The sequence below is a fragment of the Dipodomys spectabilis genome, unplaced genomic scaffold (assembly GCF_019054845.1).
Source record: "Dipodomys spectabilis isolate Male_0828 unplaced genomic scaffold, ASM1905484v1 ptg000207l, whole genome shotgun sequence".
In the NCBI taxonomy this organism is placed as follows: domain Eukaryota; kingdom Metazoa; phylum Chordata; class Mammalia; order Rodentia; family Heteromyidae; genus Dipodomys; species Dipodomys spectabilis.
The window spans coordinates 11,575,537-11,594,809 of NW_024870884.1; the positions used below are offsets into that span (position 1 = coordinate 11,575,537).

At 49.9% G+C, this 19,273-nt stretch overlaps 1 protein-coding gene across 1 annotated transcript in view; it reads left to right on the forward strand.

Moving 5' to 3' along the window:
* Positions 1-19,273, forward strand: part of Adamts14 (ADAM metallopeptidase with thrombospondin type 1 motif 14) — a 65,597-nt gene that overhangs the window by 31,993 nt on the left and 14,331 nt on the right. The window contains exons 5-14 of the mRNA XM_042696460.1: positions 3,845-3,928; positions 4,513-4,660; positions 7,058-7,163; positions 8,742-8,885; positions 9,626-9,758; positions 10,994-11,107; positions 13,132-13,280; positions 15,559-15,734; positions 18,546-18,679; positions 19,061-19,184. Of these exons, the coding sequence (XP_042552394.1) occupies positions 3,845-3,928; positions 4,513-4,660; positions 7,058-7,163; positions 8,742-8,885; positions 9,626-9,758; positions 10,994-11,107; positions 13,132-13,280; positions 15,559-15,734; positions 18,546-18,679; positions 19,061-19,184 (1,312 nt within the window). The remainder of the gene's footprint in view (positions 1-3,844; positions 3,929-4,512; positions 4,661-7,057; positions 7,164-8,741; positions 8,886-9,625; positions 9,759-10,993; positions 11,108-13,131; positions 13,281-15,558; positions 15,735-18,545; positions 18,680-19,060; positions 19,185-19,273) is intronic.

A 19,273-nucleotide genomic window follows, 5' to 3' on the forward strand; every position in this document is an offset into this window, starting at 1 on the left:
TGGTTCTAAGACCCCTATGAGTATGAATATCTATGGATGCATACGTATCCTATGTAATCCATATGGTTCTCTGGCACTCTGAATCATCTCTAGATTAATGTGGTGCTTGATGCAATATAGTTATTGCATGTAATAACTATGTAGATAGTTATTAGACTGTATTGTTTAGTAAATAATAGCAAGAAAGAGTATACATGTTCAGTATAGACAACTTTGTTCTATAGATTTTCAGCACATCATTGGTTGAGCCCATGGATGCAGGGCTGACTGATGCAGAGAGCCTGGGCTCTAGCTGATGCCTGCCCTGTGATTCATCTCTTCTCTGTAGACAAGCATTGGGTTTAACATGGGTACTTGTGGTACACAAAAAAGGCTAGGAACCACTCTTGGTGTACCCTCAAAGTGATACTGAAAAATCTCAACACCAGGCTCAGGTCCTTTGTCTCTATGATCTTGAAGAATGAGTCAGCAGACACAGAGGGAGGAGTAAAATGACAAAGGTTTATTGAAGAAAAGACTCAGAGGGGTCCTAAGGGAAGGCACCTCCAGGGGTGTGTGGTACAGGGGTTAATAAGATGTCTGTAGGAGAGAGCTATGCGACTCTCAAGATCATTGGACATCCTCTGCACCCTGTCAGTGTCCAGACCCCATCAGAGGCTCCAAGAAGCCCATACAAGCTCTTCATGTGATGTACAGCCACTCTGATTAGATGTCCTATCCAGCATACACCTCCAGGTCCAATCTGTCCACTGTTTATGTGCAAGTCTTTCAGGGACAAAGGGCCATGATATGCTGCCCATGCGTCCGCATATGTGACTGCTCGTGGCCATGGTGACGTGCTATCTAAGGGACTGCATATAGGACTGCTAATGGTGATAGTGTGAACCTCTATGGGAGGGGGCCTTTCCCATGTTTTCCTAGCCAGACTCTTCTTCTGTTCTCCAAAGCACATTGGAGGACTCTTCCTCCCAACACTGGCCATATCCCTGTGTGAAAGGAAGGCTGTAGCCTGGCATTGGGATTGGTGGGAAGCCAGGTTGTTTAAGTCACTTTGCTGCAGGGCATCCTCAGGCACCTAGGGAGTATGGGTGTGGGGCATGTGGGGCTGAGTGGACCTGCAGTCTTCCTGGGCCAAGCCTTCCTTGAGACTTGGGTGTGGGCATGCAGGTTGAGGAGGAAGTCGTCTTTGTGCTGTGGAGCACTTTGTTCCTGTGAAGTCTTTGCTGTGCTGGGGGAGGAGAGGGGAGAGGGCTGGACCCTTGTGCCTGTGGGTCTATGTGTCATGCTTTGGGATTGGCAGGGTCTGTTGCCCACAGTGGGGTGCTAGGCTTTGTTCTTAGTGCTTAACTAGATCCAGACATGGGTGCTGGGAAGGCCCGTGGCGGAAGCCTAATGCTGGCAGCTCTGAGTTGTGTACATTCATGCCCTGGGATTGATGCCAGTCCTGGGCACTGTGGGGCATGTGTGTCTCTGTTCCCACAGCTTGGCTGTGTCCTAGGCTGGCCTGGCAGAGGTGTGTCAGCCCAGGAGCAGGTGTCCAGCTCCTCTCCCCATGGCACTCACACATGCGTAGATGAAAGCCCTGTTTCATTTGGTAGACAGTGGTCCCTTTGTGGGTTACAGGTTGGTTGCTTTGCCTCTGTGTGTGGGAAAGAATTGATGGCTGAAGGGCATAGGGGAGATGGGATTGGTCAGAACAAGCACAGGCAGAAACTCCATCCTAGCATCCAGGAAGCTATGTGGGCAGGAGACACAGCCTGGCTCCCACTTCGGCCTCCATCACTGTTGCTAATTGTGTCCAACAAGCCCAAGACTTATGTGTTTCAGAAAAGGAAACAGAGGTTTGAGGAGTTCTCTGCTATAGCCCAAGCCACCTAGCTCATAAAGGGGCCAGGCTGGGGTTTGAACCCTGAACTCTACCCCAGAGCTGCTTCTGCATTGTGTCCTAACACTGACTGGCTAAGCAAGTGAGTGCTCCTCTTGGGCAGTCTCTTCTCTCCAAGACTCTGAAGCTCTTTCAGGTTTGTTACATATGCAGTGGTACAGCCCAGACAGACATCAGGGATGCTGTTAAAGATGCTATTTGTGGGCTGGGAAGGTGGCTCAGTGGTAGAGCGCTTGCCTTGCATGCATGAGGCCCTGGGTTCGATTCCCCAGCACCACATAAGCAAAAAAAAAAAAAGCCGGAAGTGGCGCTGTGACTCAAGTGGTAAAGCGCTAGCCTTGAGCTGAAGAGCTGAGGGACAGCGCCCAGGCCCAGAGTTCAGGCCCCATGACTGGACCCCCCCCAAAAAAGATGCTATTTGTGTTTTCAAAGCAAGCAGACTATGAGTAGCACATTTTGTAAAATAACAGCCACACACATACACACACATACACTTATGTACATACACATATCACAGGAATCTAGGTAACTGTGGTCATTTTCTTTCTTTCTTTCTTTTTTTGGTTGGTCGTGGGGCTTGAACTCTGGGCTTGGGTGCTGTCCCTCAGCTCTTCAGCTCAAGGCGAGTGCTCTACTGCTTGAGCCACAGCACCACTTCTGGTTTTCTAGTGGTTTATTGGAGATAAGAGTCTCACGGACTTTCCTACCTGGGCTGGCTTCGAACTGCGATCCTCAGATCTCAGCCTCCTGAGTAGCTAGGATTACTACAGGTGTGAGCCACCGGCACCTGGCTTTGTGCTTATTTTCTATTTGGCTACTAGTAGATTATTTCTTCTTCTTTTGGCATTTCCTCCTCCTCCTCCTCCTCTTCTTCTTCCTCCTACTTGTCCTCCTCTTGTGCTAATTGTTGGGCTTGAACAATTTTTTTTGCTCAAGGCTAGTGCTCTACTATTTAATTCACAGCTTCACTTCCAGATGTTTTTGGTGGCTAGAGATAAGAGTCTCATGGACTTTCTGGCTCGAGCTGGCGTTGAATTATGATTCTCAGATCTCAGCCTCCTGAGTAGCTTGGATTACAGTTGTGAGACACTTGGGCGTGGCCTGCATTTTTTCAAAATTTTATTTTACAGCGAAATGTTATTTAAAACGAAAAAGCTAGAGTAACCAATGGGATACGCTAGAGTATCCAGTGTATATCCTTGGGAGAGCCATGTGTGGGTGTCATTTCTGGAAGGGCAGTACCGTGGGTTGAATTCTGTAGTGACTGTGGAGGTACCTGGGCCTGTAAAAGGAAGGAATTGTCCTGAGCAGGGCTCCTTGAGCATGTGTCTAAGAAACACCTGGGCATCTTGTACTAATGCAAGTCCTGATTCAGAGACTGGGGTGGGAACCAAGACTATATTTCTAACCTGCTCCCAGGTGATGGGAAGCTACTGCTCCAAGGCCCTTGAGCATGGCCCCTAGATATTCCCTGCACAAGGAGCCTGGGCACATAGGGTGGACATCATCCAAGTGGTGGCTGGAAAGGTACACAGGCTGCACAGGGATATCAGGACAAGTGGCTGGAGCAGAGGTCCCCCGAGTCAATTGACCTTTCTGGCAAAGGCTCTTCAGAGATTTGCAAGGATGAACATCCTAGTCAGGGGCTGAGTGTGAGACCAGATCCTTTCCATCCCACCTGGCTTTGGCTTTGTGAAAAGAGTTCAAGATTGAGATTAAACTGCCCAGTATTTGAATCCTAGCTCTGAATTTTCTTTGCTGCATGTTCTTGGGCAAATCACTGTACTTCATGGCCGCAAGTTTCCTTACCTATAACACAGGGGGAGAGAATGCCTACTTGAAAAGGACCTGGTGGATGAAAGGGGCACTATCTGTTAGGAATTTAGTTCAAGACCTGGCACACCATAGGGTGCTGGTACATGCTTGTTTCTGCTTAAAATGTGCCTACACTCCTTGCAGGTGGATGAGATTTACCATGATGAATCCCTGGGGGCCCATGTGAACATTGCCCTCGTCCGCTTGATCATGGTGGGATACCGACAGGTAAGTCCTGCTTGTCAGCTGGCTGGGAAGCCACCAGTGCGGGATCAAAAACTGTCTCCAGAATCAGAATCAGTACTCTATGGTGCAGACATTAGAGGTGGGAGCAGGAACTCCAGGCTCCTTCAGTGGAAAAATGGACATCCAATGCCCTGAAAGGGGGTCCCCCTTTTCTTAAAGAATTGAGAGGGAAATAGAGGAGGTAATGACCACGACAAGTCCTGGCTTGGGGGTGCTGGCACTTAGTCTGTCTAAATTGGGGGACAGACACAGAGCTTTCCTCTAAGGCTGCCGTGAATGAGATTAATGTCAAGTCCAAGGGAGTACTCAGCACAGCACCTGCCTTGTGGATTAGTTGTGGTTTCTAATATACTTATAAGGCACAGTGCATGGCTTGACACACAAGTACTCCCTGAAGCAGAAAGGGCTGTGTGCCAGCAGCCCATGCCAGGTGGTAATAGCTGGTGATCTCTGGGGCCTTCACTGAAGTCCTGGGCCTCAGAACTCCCACCTGGATGTGGGAGGAAAGCTTCACAGTGTCTGGAGCTCTTACCACTCTGCTATCATCTCTCTGATGCCACCTGTAGTCCTTGAGCCTGATTGAGCGAGGGAACCCGGCCCGCAGCCTGGAGCAGGTATGTCGCTGGGCACACTCCCAGCAGCGCCAGGACCCCAGCCACACTGAGCACCATGACCACGTTGTCTTCCTCACCCGGCAGAACTTTGGGCCCTCAGGTATGCAAGGTACTGTATTTGCCATAGCCAGGTGTATGCAGCCTGCTGGGCATAGCTAGAACCTCTGGGCTGGGCTGTGGGGAAGGTAGAGGAGAAAGGAGCTGGATGGACATATGGATGGATGAGCATTGGATGGTTTCTTGGGGGCCAGGACAAATGAGAAGGTCCTTACTCATGAACCCACTATCTTGGTCCGGTCCTGGGTTCTGGGCCTTATGTCTCAAAGGGACCTTCAAGGTGCTTTTGCCCACATCATGTCCTTGTGTCCTATGGGCACTTCATGTGTGGTTATGTCAGCTGCAGAAAAAGAAGCCCATGCTTCACTAGTGCGGGGATCCAAGTTCTTTTCAATTGCTGGGTTTTCTCAACACTAAAATGGGGAAGATTGTATGTAACATATGCCTTCCTCCAGTTTGAAGCTGCTCACAGGACTCAGAGGTACATGTAATGCCTGTGACAGAGTATTAGCAACCGTAAGCATCTGGAAACTTGCATAGCTTTCCTTTAAGGGGAAACTGAGACACTGGATGGTGAAGAGGCTTGCTCATGACAACAGCAAAGTGACAGACTTGAGACTAAATAGACTCTCCAGACCTCATGTTGAGGGCTTTGTGGGTTCTTTTTTTTTTGGTTTAGTGCTAGAAATGAGTCAGATAGCCATACCTACCCAATCCTTATCTGAACCATGAAGCCCAAATATGGTATACAGATACATATACACACATACACACATGTGCTCAAATGCAGATGTGAAACTTGCACACATGTGTAGACACATATAGATTTTCAGACACATATGCTTGCATGTACAAGCACACAGACGCAGACATAGGCACACACTTATGCATGCAATGACATGGTATATAACATAAAACCCCAGAGCTCTAGGACAATAAAGGCCTTAAACCCCTTCCTGCAGCAGCCTTTTATTAAATTCTCCTAAACAAAACCTGATGGAAGATCATTTCAGCCACAAGCTGAGACAGAGACAGCTCCCTCGGGTCAACTGCAGAGGCTTTCCCCAGCTCAGCCTGCTCTCCTGGTTTGTAAATGAGTTTTTTGGGGGGAGAGGGTGCTAGAAATTGAACCCAGGACCTATGCTTGCTTAGCACATACTCTTCCATTGAGTCTCATCCCAGCCTGAGTTGCTTTTGAAAGCAGGCTGATAGCGTAGGTCTCACTCACAGCAGTGGTTAGTGTGTGGTGGCCATGGCTGTGGCTCTAGGGCTGTGGCCCTGCTGCCCTGCCCCAGTCCTGTGTGGCCTGTCTGTACCTTGGCTGGATCTCTGTTCCTACCATAAGCCATTCCTCCCTTGAGCCCTCTAGTGGAAACCATTTTCTTCCCTTTCTCCATTCTGCCGGACACTTTCCTCCTTGAACTCTGCCCCTTCAGGCCCACCCCTAATCTAACCATCTAATCTCTGGGTCCACTTACACCTGCCTTAATAGTGGGATGTGCTGGAGGGCAGGAGAGAAAGGCATTATCTGAGTTCTCCATGGAATTTAGAAGAGTTTTATTTTTATTTTTGAGATTGTATCTCTACATTTCCCAGGCTGGTCTCAAAATCCCACTTATTCAGGGGGCTGAGATATGAGGATCATGGTTCAAAGCTAGCCCAGACTAGAAAGTCTATGAATCTCTAATCTCTAATTAACCACTGGAAAGCTGAAAGTAGAGATGTAGCTCAAGTGATAAAAGGCAAGCCTTGAGAGAAAAAGTTAAAGGACAATGCTCAAGCCTCGGTTCAAATCCCAGAACTGGCACAAAAATATTTTTAAACTTAAAAAAATTATGGGATAAGGAATCCTCCTACCTTAGTGTCAAGAGAAGCTGGGGTTACAGGTGTGCACCTCCACTGGCTCCCTGTAGTATATACAACACAGCCGTTTTTTGCCTTTAGATAGAAAGTATTTTAAGCTTATTTGTTGACTGGAGGCAGAGAGAGAACTTGGAAGTAGAGTGTGCAGGCTTGGGTCCTGCCTGGAAATTCCATAACTTGTTCAGAAGAAAAGCCAACACACCATAAAGAACTATAGGGGCTGGGAAGGTGGCTCAGTGGTAGAGTGCTTGCCTTGCATGCATGAGGCCCTGAGTTCGATTCCTCAGCACCACATAAGCAGAAAAGGATGGATGTGGCGCTGTGGCTCAAGTGGTAGAATGCTAGCTTTGATCTGAAGAGCTGAAGGACAGTGCCCAGTCCCAGAATTCATGACCAAAACAAAAGAAAAAGAAAAAAAGAAAAGAACTATAGGCCAAGAGGGGATTTCTCAAGCATACAGAAACTCTCCAGCCATTCCGAGGTCATGATGTCGCTGTGGGGACTGGGCTGGACAGACCTCTGTATACCTCACCTCACTTGCCTGTGATCTCTGTCTGCTCTCTTTTCTCCTTGTCAGGATATGCACCTGTTACTGGCATGTGCCACCCCCTGAGAAGCTGTGCTCTGAACCATGAGGATGGCTTTTCTTCAGCCTTTGTGGTGGCTCATGAGACTGGCCACGTGTAAGTGATACCAGGAGGGTGGGCACCAGGTGGTGGCTCTTTGGCTGTGGGCTGTGCCTTGAACTCTGAAGAGTCTTGTGGATGAAAAGGCTTTGCCTAGGTCAGGCTGTGGTCCCAGAGTCCCAGGAAATGCCTGAGAGCTGGCTGTCCACGGTTTCAGAGCTCAGAGAGGGGGGTCCAGCTTCCAGGAGGAGAAATCTAAGGGGACCATAGCAGTTCTGTGCCTGCCTTGGGCTTTCCCAATGGCAGGTCATGGGGATCAGATGCATCCTGCCTTTGAAAGGGAGGCTCAGTGGCTGTTTTGCCATAGGCCGAGCCTGCTGCCTGGGTCTCTATCCCTGGCTTCTCTCTACTCTGTCATCACCTCAGCTGCTTACCCTGGCACTGCTGCTTATTGGCCTTACAGGCACATTTAGAGCCCAGGCAGTGGGCCAGGTACAGGACTCCGGCTCTGTGGGCTTAGTTGTTGTTTATAGCACATTCCTTGTTCATTCATTCATTCAACCAATAGTTCTTAGGCCCCTGCCATGTGCCAGGCTACAGTGGAGACCAGGGCAGAGAAACTCCTCAGGAAGCTACAGGGTGTCCAAAAACCCAAGAGCTACTGTCCACTATGTCAGATAGTGCTGTACACAGACTGTAGTTCTGTACTGGCCTTGTCTGTCTACAGGAACAGAGCCAAGCAAGGGACTCCTTCAGCTCTGTTGGATTTCACCCATGCTCAGTTCCTTGACCTTGCTTTCTTTCCCTGGATCTCTGTGTCTTCCTGAGACATGGAGCTGACTCCAGGGAAACCTCTGAGGCCCTTCCATGCTGTGAGAACTTATGGTTCCATTTATGCTGGAGCCAGGAGCCTGTCTTCCTACATAGGGCAGAGGCTTCTTCCTGGGGAGAGATAAGGTCAAGCATCCACCTAGTGGCCAAGGCCAGGTGTGGCCACCTGGGAATATTTAAGCAATTAGGATGTCTAGTTTTGTCATTAAATATTAGCTCTAAAGAACAAAGTGTTCAGTCCTCACCCTCACAGGGTAGATGTCTGTATGTGCAGAGCGCTGTGCTATGCCCCATAGGATCTGGGGGAGTTTAAGAGGCTGGCATGCAAAGGGGTGTGATGAGTGAGGTTGAATGGATGAAAGGAGACCCTGTTTTGGCACTCAGAGGCTTTCTCTTTGGTGGCAAGACAGTGAGCATGCACAAGTTGCTCATGGCAGCCCAGGTGGACCTTGCTTCAGAAGCCATCTTATAGACAGTGCAGCAGTGGCTGGTGTCCTGGAGCAGGTCTTGGGCTGGTCTCAGGAGCTGGAGGGTGGGGACTGGTAGCAAGAAGGAAAGAAGAGGGGAGTAAAGACTTGTACAGCAAGAGAGATATCCCCGCTCCCCCCCCCCCCACCCCTCACCACACATACTAGGGCAGTGCAACTTTGAAGAGAGACAGAAGTATTCTACTTTAATGCATGATTGGGAAACTCAGGCCAAGGAATAAAGTCTGAATTCCTAGTTGGAACTGGGCCTCCTGTCTCAGGCTGCCTTCCCAGGGCTGGGCTCCTCAGCATGACTCAGGGTTCCCCTACCTTTCAGGCTGGGCATGGAACATGATGGGCAGGGGAATGGCTGTGCGGATGAGACCAGCCTGGGCAGTGTCATGGCTCCCCTGGTGCAGGCCGCCTTCCACCGCTTCCACTGGTCCCGCTGCAGCAAGCTGGAGCTCAGCCGCTATCTTCCGTAAGTCACCTGCCTCAGGGCTGGGGCTGGGGATCAGGTGGCCTGCCATTCCTTCAAGTCATTAGTCACCTGCTTGGTCTGACTCTTACATGGCTCTAGTAGTCTAAAACCCCAGCCCTCTCCCCCGCCTCAGATCCCTCAAATATGCTGATTAGAATCTGCTTGGTTGGATCTGGGAACCAGGATCTATGGGTACCTCAGGGAATATTACAATGAGGATTAGAGTCACTGGACTGGGGCTGAGTCTCTCTGTCTCCCCAAGGCCCCAGAGAGTGGCATACCAAGGCCTGAGAACAGCACTGAGTGGATGGGGGAGACAATTGGAGGCAGACACGTAATCCTGACCTCCTATGGCAGCCTGCCCAGTGTACATGACACACACTGGGAACACTTTGCCTCAGGGTGTTAAGTTCTCAGATTGTCCACAAATCAATTCCTAATCTTGGCCATATATATACTGTAATATGGGTAAAATTGACCTTCTAAAGTAGCTATAGTTGGAGCTAAGTCCAGTCCTGGATGATCTTGTCCTTGGCTAGAGATCAGGCTCCCCTAGTCACTGACGGGGGTGGGGGGGGGGTCCAAGGCAGCCTATCCTCAGAAGGCCCAGCTGGGGTCCAGGGTGTTGGTGCAGACTCTGCTAGGCCTTTCTTGTTCATTAGAAGCCCCAGTTCCTGAGAAGGGAGGGCTATGGGCTTGCTACCCCCAGTCTGGATTACCTTCCCCCGTTTTCACTACAGCTCCTATGACTGTCTCCTGGATGACCCATTTGAGCACACATGGCCCCTACCTCCGGAACTACCTGGGATCAACTACTCAATGGATGAGCAGTGCCGCTTCGACTTCGGCACTGGGTATCATACCTGCTTGGCAGTGAGTACCTGGCTTCTGCCAGGCCAGGGTATGGCTTTGTATGACCCAGGATAGTTGGCTCGTGGGCATCTTCCATCACAGGCTTAGTGTCAGCCATGGGGGGTGGGGGAGGTGCGGAACAAAGGGATTCAGGGCACAGGGCACAGGCCCCATCCAGCCCCGCCTGGGGACAGAGGCTTGAGCAGGCCTTATTCCTGGGGAAGGTAGAAGGAGCAGATACGGAGAACGGATGATGAATGGGGCCCTGGCTGGGCTGGTTGCCTGGGGAGTTACCTGAGGGATGGGTCAGATGCTGGGCCTTGGGGTCTGGGGAAGGAAAAGTTTCCACCACTGGGGTTTGGTGGGTCATTTTGCTCTAACTCTTCACTCCTCCACCTGCATGTCACTTCTCTTCAGAGGGTTACTTTCTTACTCACAACCTCATGCCTGAGGCCACACATACCAGACAACATCCCTTGAAACCCTGGAGATCAGGCAGAGCTTTATAGGAGAGAAGCAAATGGGTTAACTGTGGGCTGGGGCTCAGAGAAGGGGACACATCAGGGTGGGGCTTTCTGAGGGCAAGCCTCAGTAACCTGAGTGTTTACCACCCGCAGGCAGGGAATACATCCTTCCTCACCTCCCAAGGCCCCTACTTGGCCCAGAGAAGCCTGTGTGAGGTCACCTCCTATACTCTTCTGGCCACAGTGGGACATGTGGTCTGACACAACACCATTTGGGGGATGGAAGAACAGAGTGTGGGATCTTAGGTCCCAGATGCTGTATTTGCAGAGTGTTTATCTGCCTGAGAAAATAGTAAGGAGATTGGGCCTGTCCCAGACTTTCTGGGACATAGGGTCACCAACCTCTGGCCTTGTTCAGTGACCACATTAGAAGGAGACGGGGGGTCACAGTCTCATTTGGGTCTCCTCAAGATCCTGTGTGCAGGAATTGGGGAACATCTTGGGCCTAGACCTCTCAAGAGCTTCAAACTCTGGGCCGAGTAGCTCCTACAGTGAGAAAATGAGAGGCAAGTGTACCATGCCCAGCTCCTTCTCAGTGCCTGATGGGAGAGAGCCCGGGGCCACCTGCACTTGCTGTAGAGTGGAGCTGAAGGTTATGGGGGACAGAGGCTTTCTCTGAGTGCCCTGAGCTCCAGGATCCACTACACCCTTCTCCCCATCACTGTCCTTTGCCCCCAGGCAATTTGTCAAAGCTGGACATCAGCCTAGTGAACTTTTCCCTTTTCCATGCAGTTTAGGACATCTGAGCCCTGCAAGCAGCTGTGGTGCAGTCACCCTGACAACCCCTACTTTTGCAAGACCAAGAAGGGGCCCCCACTGGACGGGACGGAGTGCTCACCAGGCAAGGTACCTGATGGGGGCTGCAGCTGTGCCTTTTGGGGTGGAATGAAGGCCGCTGGACACTAGCATGGATGCAAGTGCCAGGGCCTCCTGGCTGTGTCTTTGCAGATGGGGACAGTGCAAAAGGAGAGGCTGGAGCCCGGTGCTTGGCAGATGTGCCCAGAGGCTTCCCATGCCTTACCCACTCCCCTGCCTTTCTCTTCACATCATGGCCCTTTGCTTCAGCCTTGGCTGCTTTGCATGATCTCAAGGCCAACCATCAGAAACGTTCTCTCATTGTTTGGAGGAAAAGAATGAAGCCTAGATTGGTTATGGTCCCACAGGGAGGGATTAGCATATGGGGGTGAAGGGAAGACTCCAGGTGTCCTGCCCCCTCCCCCTCCCCCAGGCTGTCCTTCCTATACACCTGATCTTTCCTCTTTCCCATCACGTACTTCTCATTTCTCCTATTTCTGAGTATGTCTGCTCCCTTCAGCCTGAGTGGGTGCTAGAATGGCTGGCTGAAGAGAGCCCTGAGCTATGCTTTTGCTCAATTGTTGGCCCTGTGGTGATGTGGGATCGTTCATTGAACTTGAACAGCTCCTCCAACCCTGCCCATCTTGACCAATCACCCCTCAGTGTGGTTCTGCAGAGACTGGACCAAAGCAAGAGTAGGAGTTAGAAGCAGTAGTTGTGAAGAGGGATTTGCTATGAACACAGCCATGGTCATCTTGTCCTCTAACCTGTGACCTCTGACCTATCAGGCTCTTTCTGCTCCCACCTGTCTCTGGGCTTTGTGCCTTTATGGATAGATGGGGCCTCCTGTGGCCCTGCATAGGCCCTGGCAGGCTTTCTTCCAAGATCCTTGTACCTGCCTCAGGTCTTTCCCTCCTTACACCCTCCAGGCGTTTGGAGTCAGAGGTCATTCCCAGTCACAGTTTCACATTCAGTGGGTTTCCATTTTGGCTGCATGTTAATTCATCCAGGAGCTGAAATCATCCTCATAACTGTAACAGGAGGTGATTATAGATGGCCCAGAGGATCTTTTGGGGAGGGGTGGTGGTGGAAATGTTCTAAAATTGGACTAGGGTGAAGGTTGCACAACTCTTTGAATTTATAAAAAAAAAAGTCATTGAAAATTGTACACTCAAAATGAGGGACTTTGTGGTATATAAATTGTCCCCCATTGTGGCTTCTTAAAGGCCCAGGATTGTGACTCTGCTGGTCTCCAGGCTTCCACAGTTCTAAAGTCCCCCCAGGTGCCTCCAAGGTGGAGAACCACTGAGTTCACCTCTTGAGAAAGACCTAGAGCTTTGTTATATTTCTTCTGTGTTACTCTATAGTGAAAGGGAAGGGAGCTGCCTTTAGTAGCGTCTTCTTGGAGTCACCAGCCCCATGCTCAGGCCCTTACAGCTTCCAGTTCTCACAACATTTCCATTTAATGATTGGGCAAACTGAGGCTCAGCGAAGAGAAGTGACCATACACAGCTAAAACTAGGCTGGCTGGGATTCAAACCCAACTTCCTGCTTCTGTGCACACGCTCCCTCCTCTGCATGGACAGATCTCCATATGGTAGACTGTTTTCCCAGGGACACATCTACTTGTGGCCGAAGGAAGGTGATTCAAGAGGCAGAACCAAGATCAGCTCTAGGGACTGGGAGGATTATGGCTTTTCTCTGGTCTCTGCCCTTTATTTTGGAATGCGGAATGAAATAATAGTTCATTTATTATCATCATTAATCTCTTGACTAATACCTGCCATTTCTGGAGGGCTTTGTGTGCCGGGCACTGAATGCCACGGACAGAGGCAGTTATCCAGGTTCACAGATGAGGAGGCGGCCCAGGGAGGCAAATCATTTGTCTGAGGCTGTTCAGCTCCTGGAAGGGGAAGGTTCTGTCTAACTCCAGGATCCTTCTCTCAACCTCTCTTTGTCTCTCGCTGGGCTCCCCCATGAACTGTTCTACCAGCTGTTCCTTGTGCCCCCTTAGCACCCCCATGCAGGCTGTGCTGCAGTGGCACGGGTGACCCTGTGCCCTCTACCCCACCCAGTGGTGCTTCAAAGGTCACTGCATCTGGAAGTCACCGGAGCAGACATATGGCCAGAATGGAGGCTGGAGCTCCTGGACCAAGTTTGGGTCCTGTTCTCGGTCCTGCGGGGGTGGAGTGCGATCTCGAAGCCGGAGCTGTGACAACCCCCCGTGAGTGTGCTTGGCTAGGGTGGGCAGAGCAGATGACCCCAACTCCTTAGGGCTGAAGGCCTTGGAGGGGAAGACAGTAGGGGGAAGGTACAGGAAAGAATGGTCCCTATAGGTAGTTATATGTTCTAGGCATGAGGACCCAACTGTTGGGGTACAGCAGATCACTTCCTCTTGCATTGGCTAGCCACCCATCAGTTCTGACTTCTGAGAATGTGTCTGAATTAATGATTCCAAAATTGCCCTATACACAAGATTCCCAGGGAGTCTGGGTGGGCCCAGAGCCTCTGCTGCTTAAACAAGACCTCCCGTGATGCTGATCCTCTGGCTAAACTTCAAGTAAACACTGATCTAAGTGTGTTGTATATCGCCTCCAAGTTTATGTTTTACCTCCTGTGCAAAGCTTTCTTACATTTTTTGACTTGCCTTCTTCTTTTTGTTTTTAACATCAAAGCCCTAAATTATTTAAAGCATTCTAAGGAGACATCTGTTTGTCACTTTTTACCCCCTCTGAAGGATCTCCATCCCTACTCTATGTTTTTGGAACTTCTGAACTACAGTTCCCCATGGCCTCCATTCTCCAGGCTGAAGCATTTGGTTTAGAATGGCTTTATGAGAGACAGGAACTGGCTAAGTCCACCATGGGGTCAGCTGGCCTAGTGGCTTCTATACAAACAGGACCTAGCCTAGCCTCTCTGAGGACTGAACACTTAGAAAGGCAGACAACAGGACCACAGTGGTTCAAGCACCCTAAAAAATAATAATATCCTTTGTATTCTGTTGTTTGCCTACAGGGGTGGGAAGCCTACTACCCTGTTTCTTTCTTAGACACCTGTTCTGACCTTTTTCAAATGGGAGCTGTTTGTTCTTCTGTTAGACTGTCCTGATCTACACATGGGAGCCTTGTAATTAGTTCTCCTGTACTGTAGATACAGAAGCGGAGGTGATGGGAAGGCACAGTGGCACTGGCCCTGATAAATCATCTGGCAGTTATGGCCAACAGGTGTCACCTTGATCAAAGCTACCATTTATTAAGCTTTTCTGTAATAATAACTGTTTTTACTTTATGAGGTTTAAAGGAAATTATATACATGCCTCCTGCACAGGTGAAGCACTTGATAAGTGACAGCTGCTTAATAAGTGACAGTGTGTAGAACACTCTGAGCTAGGCAGGATGCTAAGTTCAGTCCCTGTAGTTCCAGTATCTCCATGAACAGGGCACTGTAAGGGAGAAAAAGATAAGAAAGGGATTTACAATATATAATATTGTACAATATACAATATTATACAATATACAATATTATACAATATTGTACAATATACAATATTATACAATATTGTACAATATACAATATTATACAATATGTATAATATTCCTCACAGCTCTTATTCCCATAGAATAAGCTATGATGGATTTTTTTTTTTTTAGTAGTACAAGGGTTTGAACGCAAGGCCTGGAACTTGGTAGGGAAGCTCTTTACCACTTGAGCCACACATTTAAAAAAAGTTATCTTCAGATAGGTTCTTGATTTGCCTAGATTGGCCTGGACCACCATCCTCCTATCTATGCTTCCCTCTTAGCTGAATTCATAGGCAAGCACCACCATACCCTTCTTATTGATTGAGATAGTGTCTATCTTTTTGCCTTCGATGGCCTTGAACCACAATTCCTTCTGTCATTCCTCCTGAGTAGCTCCAGTTACAGGTGTCACAGTTTGCTATTACGGTTTCCTATTCCCCACCCTACTTTTTTAATGGACAGTTAAAACACTGCAAAGCTAAATTATTGGGCCAAGTGTACATGTCAGGCCTTAGATATTAACTTTTCTGAATCCAAATCCAAATCTCAATGACGCCTTCCTCTTTAGTTTATTATCACTGTAAATGGAAGTAGATACAAACAGAAGTCATTTATTGAGTGCCTACTATATGTCAGACATAGTGTAACTTTTGGAGTAATACACAAGGATGATCAGGAATTAGAGATGGCTATCTAGTCCCTGTGTCTGTCTGTTTGGCTATTTTACTCTCCCTCTCTTTCAGCATATACAGTGGGACAGGTAGGGTAGACTTGAAGGATGGGACAGTCAGGAAAGAAATCTGGAAGTCTGAGCTCAGCAGCCCCTACACTGCGCTCACTTTTGAGTGGATAAAGTAATGGAGCCCTGTGATGCTGCCCTATGGAATCAGCCGCCCTTGGGAGCATGTGGGGAGGTTCCCCTCCTTCCTCTGCCAATCCCCCCAGCCAATTAGGTCACCCGGCCTCTCTGTGTCACCTCAGCCCAGCCTATGGAGGCCGCCAGTGCTCAGGGCCCACATTCGAGTATCAGATCTGCAACAGTGAGGAGTGTCCAGGGCCCTATGAGGACTTCCGGGCCCAGCAGTGTGCCAAGCGCAACTCCTACTACATCCACCAGAATGCCAAGCACAGCTGGATCCCCTATGAGCCTGAGGATGGTGAGCGACACTCTTTGTCTATCCTCCCTACCATGCTGCTACTGAAGTAGAGGGATCTAGGAGTGCAAAAAGGGGGATTTGCAGTCAACAGGCTTGCCACATACCTTTGTGTAGGCCTGGTGCATTGTGTGCCTCTGGGGCCACTGTCCCTATCAAGGTCATCCCTGGTCTGTAGGTTCAATGAGAGGGTCCTTCACCCAGAAGGACTATAGAAGTATGACAGTGTTGGGTTAGAACTGGGTGCCTTTCTGACATCTGCCCTTAAGAAGAGGGTCCAGGGCTGGGAAGGTGGCTCAGTGGTAGAGCGCTTGCCTTGCATGCATGAGGCCCTGGGTTCGATTCCTCAGCACCACATAAGCAAAAAGAAAAAAGCTGGAAGTGGCACTGTGGCTCAAGTGGTAGAGCACTAACCTTGAGCTGAAGAGCTGAGGGACAGCGCCCAGGCCCAGAGTTCAGACCCCACAACCGGACCCCCCCCCCCAAAAAAAAAAAAAAAAAAAAGAAAAAAAAAAGAAGAGAGTCTAGCTGGGTACCAGTGGCTCAAGTCTGTAATCTTAGCTATTCAGGAGGCTGAGATCTAAGGATCACAGTTCAAAGCCAGCTGGGGCAGGGAAGTTCTCCATGAGACTCTTATCTCCAAAACACCAGAAATTGGAGCTGTGGCTCAAGTAGTAAAGTGCTAGTCTTGAGTGAAAAAAGCTAAGGGACAGCACCCAGGCCCTGAGTTCAAGTCTTAGGACTGGCACAGAGAGATAGAGAGAGAGAGAGAGAGAGAGAGAGAGAGAGAGAGGATTCCAGAGAATCCAGAAACTTGTGCTGCTTATTAAAAGTGAGGTGTGTCGGGGGGGAGTAACTAACCTTCTGGAATTTGTCTCAAAGTCTTACTGCCTGCTCACTTTCCAGCCCCTCCTAGGGGTTTGGGCACTCTTCATTTTACCTAATTGGCATCTGAAGAGCTGAACCTATCATTGGTTCAACAGTTGCTGAAGAAGGTCATTTGAAAAGCAAGCAGGTGAGAGCCTGTGGAGTCTTCTTACTAACCTCTTCAGACTGCCTTAGGGAAAACTCATGCATAGGGTCTGGATTTGGGTAATAGCTGGTGCCAGCTGCCATGTGTTTCTGCCTTGGCCTCTGTTAGGGGTAGACCCACGGGGCATAGCACATGGAGTTTCAGAGCCTCTGGCTGGAAGGCCTTCACCATCCTCTGATCTTGCCTCACCTGCTGGCTTCTGTGTGTGTGTGTGTGTGTGTGTGTGTGTGTGTGAGAGAGAGAGAGAGAGAGAGAGAGAGAGAGAGAGAGAGAGAGAGAGAGAGAGAGAGCCAGTCCTCAGGCTTGAACTCAGGACCTAGGCACTGACCCTGAGCTTGTTACCTCAAGGGTAGTGCTCTACCAGTTGAGCCACAGCTCCACCTGTGGCTTTTGGGGGGGTTGTTAATTAGAGATAAGAAGCTCACGGACTTTTCCTGCCTGGGCTTGCTTCAAATTTCAGTTCTTAGCCTCCTGAGTAGCTAGGACTTCCGGTGTGTGCCACCTGTACCCAGCTTCTCTGTGTCCTTTAAAAGACCCTCTGCTATGCTCCAGTGAGAAAAGTCTCTCAGGACCCTCAGCTCCTGTTCACAATGGCATTCTCCAGTTGGGAGGGACATCAGAGGCCCACCATTGCCAGCTTCCTGGTGGGGGGCACTCCACCAGGGAGCATCTTCCTTCGGCCTGGGTTCTTCCTGCTCTGGAGAGCTCACCACTCTCTTTCATCATCAGCTAGCTTCCACTGCTGCGGGGCACCTCCTACTGCCTTGTACAGGGCCAGGATGTGCTTGTCCTGTGGACAGTTGAAGCCCCCAGGTGGGGAATCAGGTGATGTGGGATGGGATGAATGTGGACTGCAGTCTTGGGTACTGGAGATAAGAAGCCACCTGGTATCAAGTAGCTGGGGAGGCGCACGGGTCCCTAGGAGTGGGCTACGGGAGAGGCTTACTTTAAAAGCCTTCTAGGGACATTCTGAAGTCAAACCAGCAGCCAGGCCTGGGAGGGGAAGGCAGGAAGGCCTTTGGGGTGGCTAGACTTCAGACTTTTCCCAGGACTGTGAGATAAATTCCAGGAAGTTAGCTAAGCCCCCAACCTTGCTTTTTCTAAGAAACACAGCAAATGTTTATATGCTCTCTGGAACCTCCTTTTAAGGACATCAGAAGTTCACAGAGAGAAAGAGAACATTCCATTGTTCGAACCAGAAAGGACCCTTGCATTCTGGCACCCCATTACCAACTCCAAATACAGGGCACTGTTCAGCCTCACACTCACTCCATCTTCTGTTGGGTACAAACCTGCTGAGATGCTAAGCTGCCCAGCCATCCACAGGCAGTGGACAATGCCCACTGAAGGCTAACACCCAGGCTGAAACTTAGGCTGAGCCGCTGTGTAACCATGAGCAGTGCCTTAAATCTCTAATCCTCGGTTTCCCTGCACTGCTAGAACTTACCTTACTGCAAGGCTGAGAAGGTTCAATGAATTAATTCACAAGCATTTCAAATTGTATGTACATAAAGACTTCAGAAGTGTCTGGAACAGTTTGTTGTCATTTTCGCATTTGGTTTTTCTCAGTAACCTGACAGAGCATTTTATTGATCAAAGATAATGGAAATGGGGAGCTGGGTCTCAGGTGACATGGGAAGCCTTAGGTCCCCTCATGGGTCAGGAAGGGCCACAGCAGGGATTTTAAGGCCCCACACTGACCAGATCAGGGGTCACATGCTAGATCATCTTGGGCCAGCTAAGTCCAGCAGGGATCAATAGAGCCTTTCCTCTCCCCACAGATGCTCAGAAGTGTGAGCTGATCTGCCAGTCAGCAGACACAGGAGATGTGGTATTCATGAATCAGGTGGTACACGATGGGACACGTTGCAGCTACCGGGACCCGTACAGCATCTGTGCCCGCGGCGAGTGTGTGGTGAGGGCCCCGCCCAGCCTCCACCCTCTGTCTGTTCCTGGGGCCTGAAGGGCTATGCTGCCCATCTCCTGCTCCCTGAGGAGGCCTGGCTGCTCCCATTACACTAGATTTCCACCACAGCCCTGTGCTGCTGGGCAGGTATCCCTTACTGCTGGCCTTGTTGAGGGGAGAGGAGGTGGCAAGAATTATTACCATGCCGTGTTCAAGACCTGGCCAGGGCTGTGGGGGTGAATTTTCAGGATAGCCCTGTTCTGGGAGCCCTCAGGCCAGAGTTCCTCCCTTGGCCAGGGTCTGAGGACCAGGAAGAGAGTCAGGCCTCTGGCCTGGTGCAGGGTGATGTGTGGTGGAGCCTCCTCTCACTGACCTTCCCTCTGGCCTCAGCCTGTAGGCTGTGACAAGGAGGTGGGGTCCATGAAGGCAGATGACAAGTGTGGAGTCTGTGGTGGGGACAATGCCCATTGCAGGACTGTGAAGGGGACACTGGGCAAGGCTTCCAAGCAAGCAGGTGAGTAGACTGGGGCATCCATAGATGGGTTTCCCTCCTTGAGTGATGCTTCCCAGGGTTCAAGATAGGACCAGGAATCAGGAGCTTGG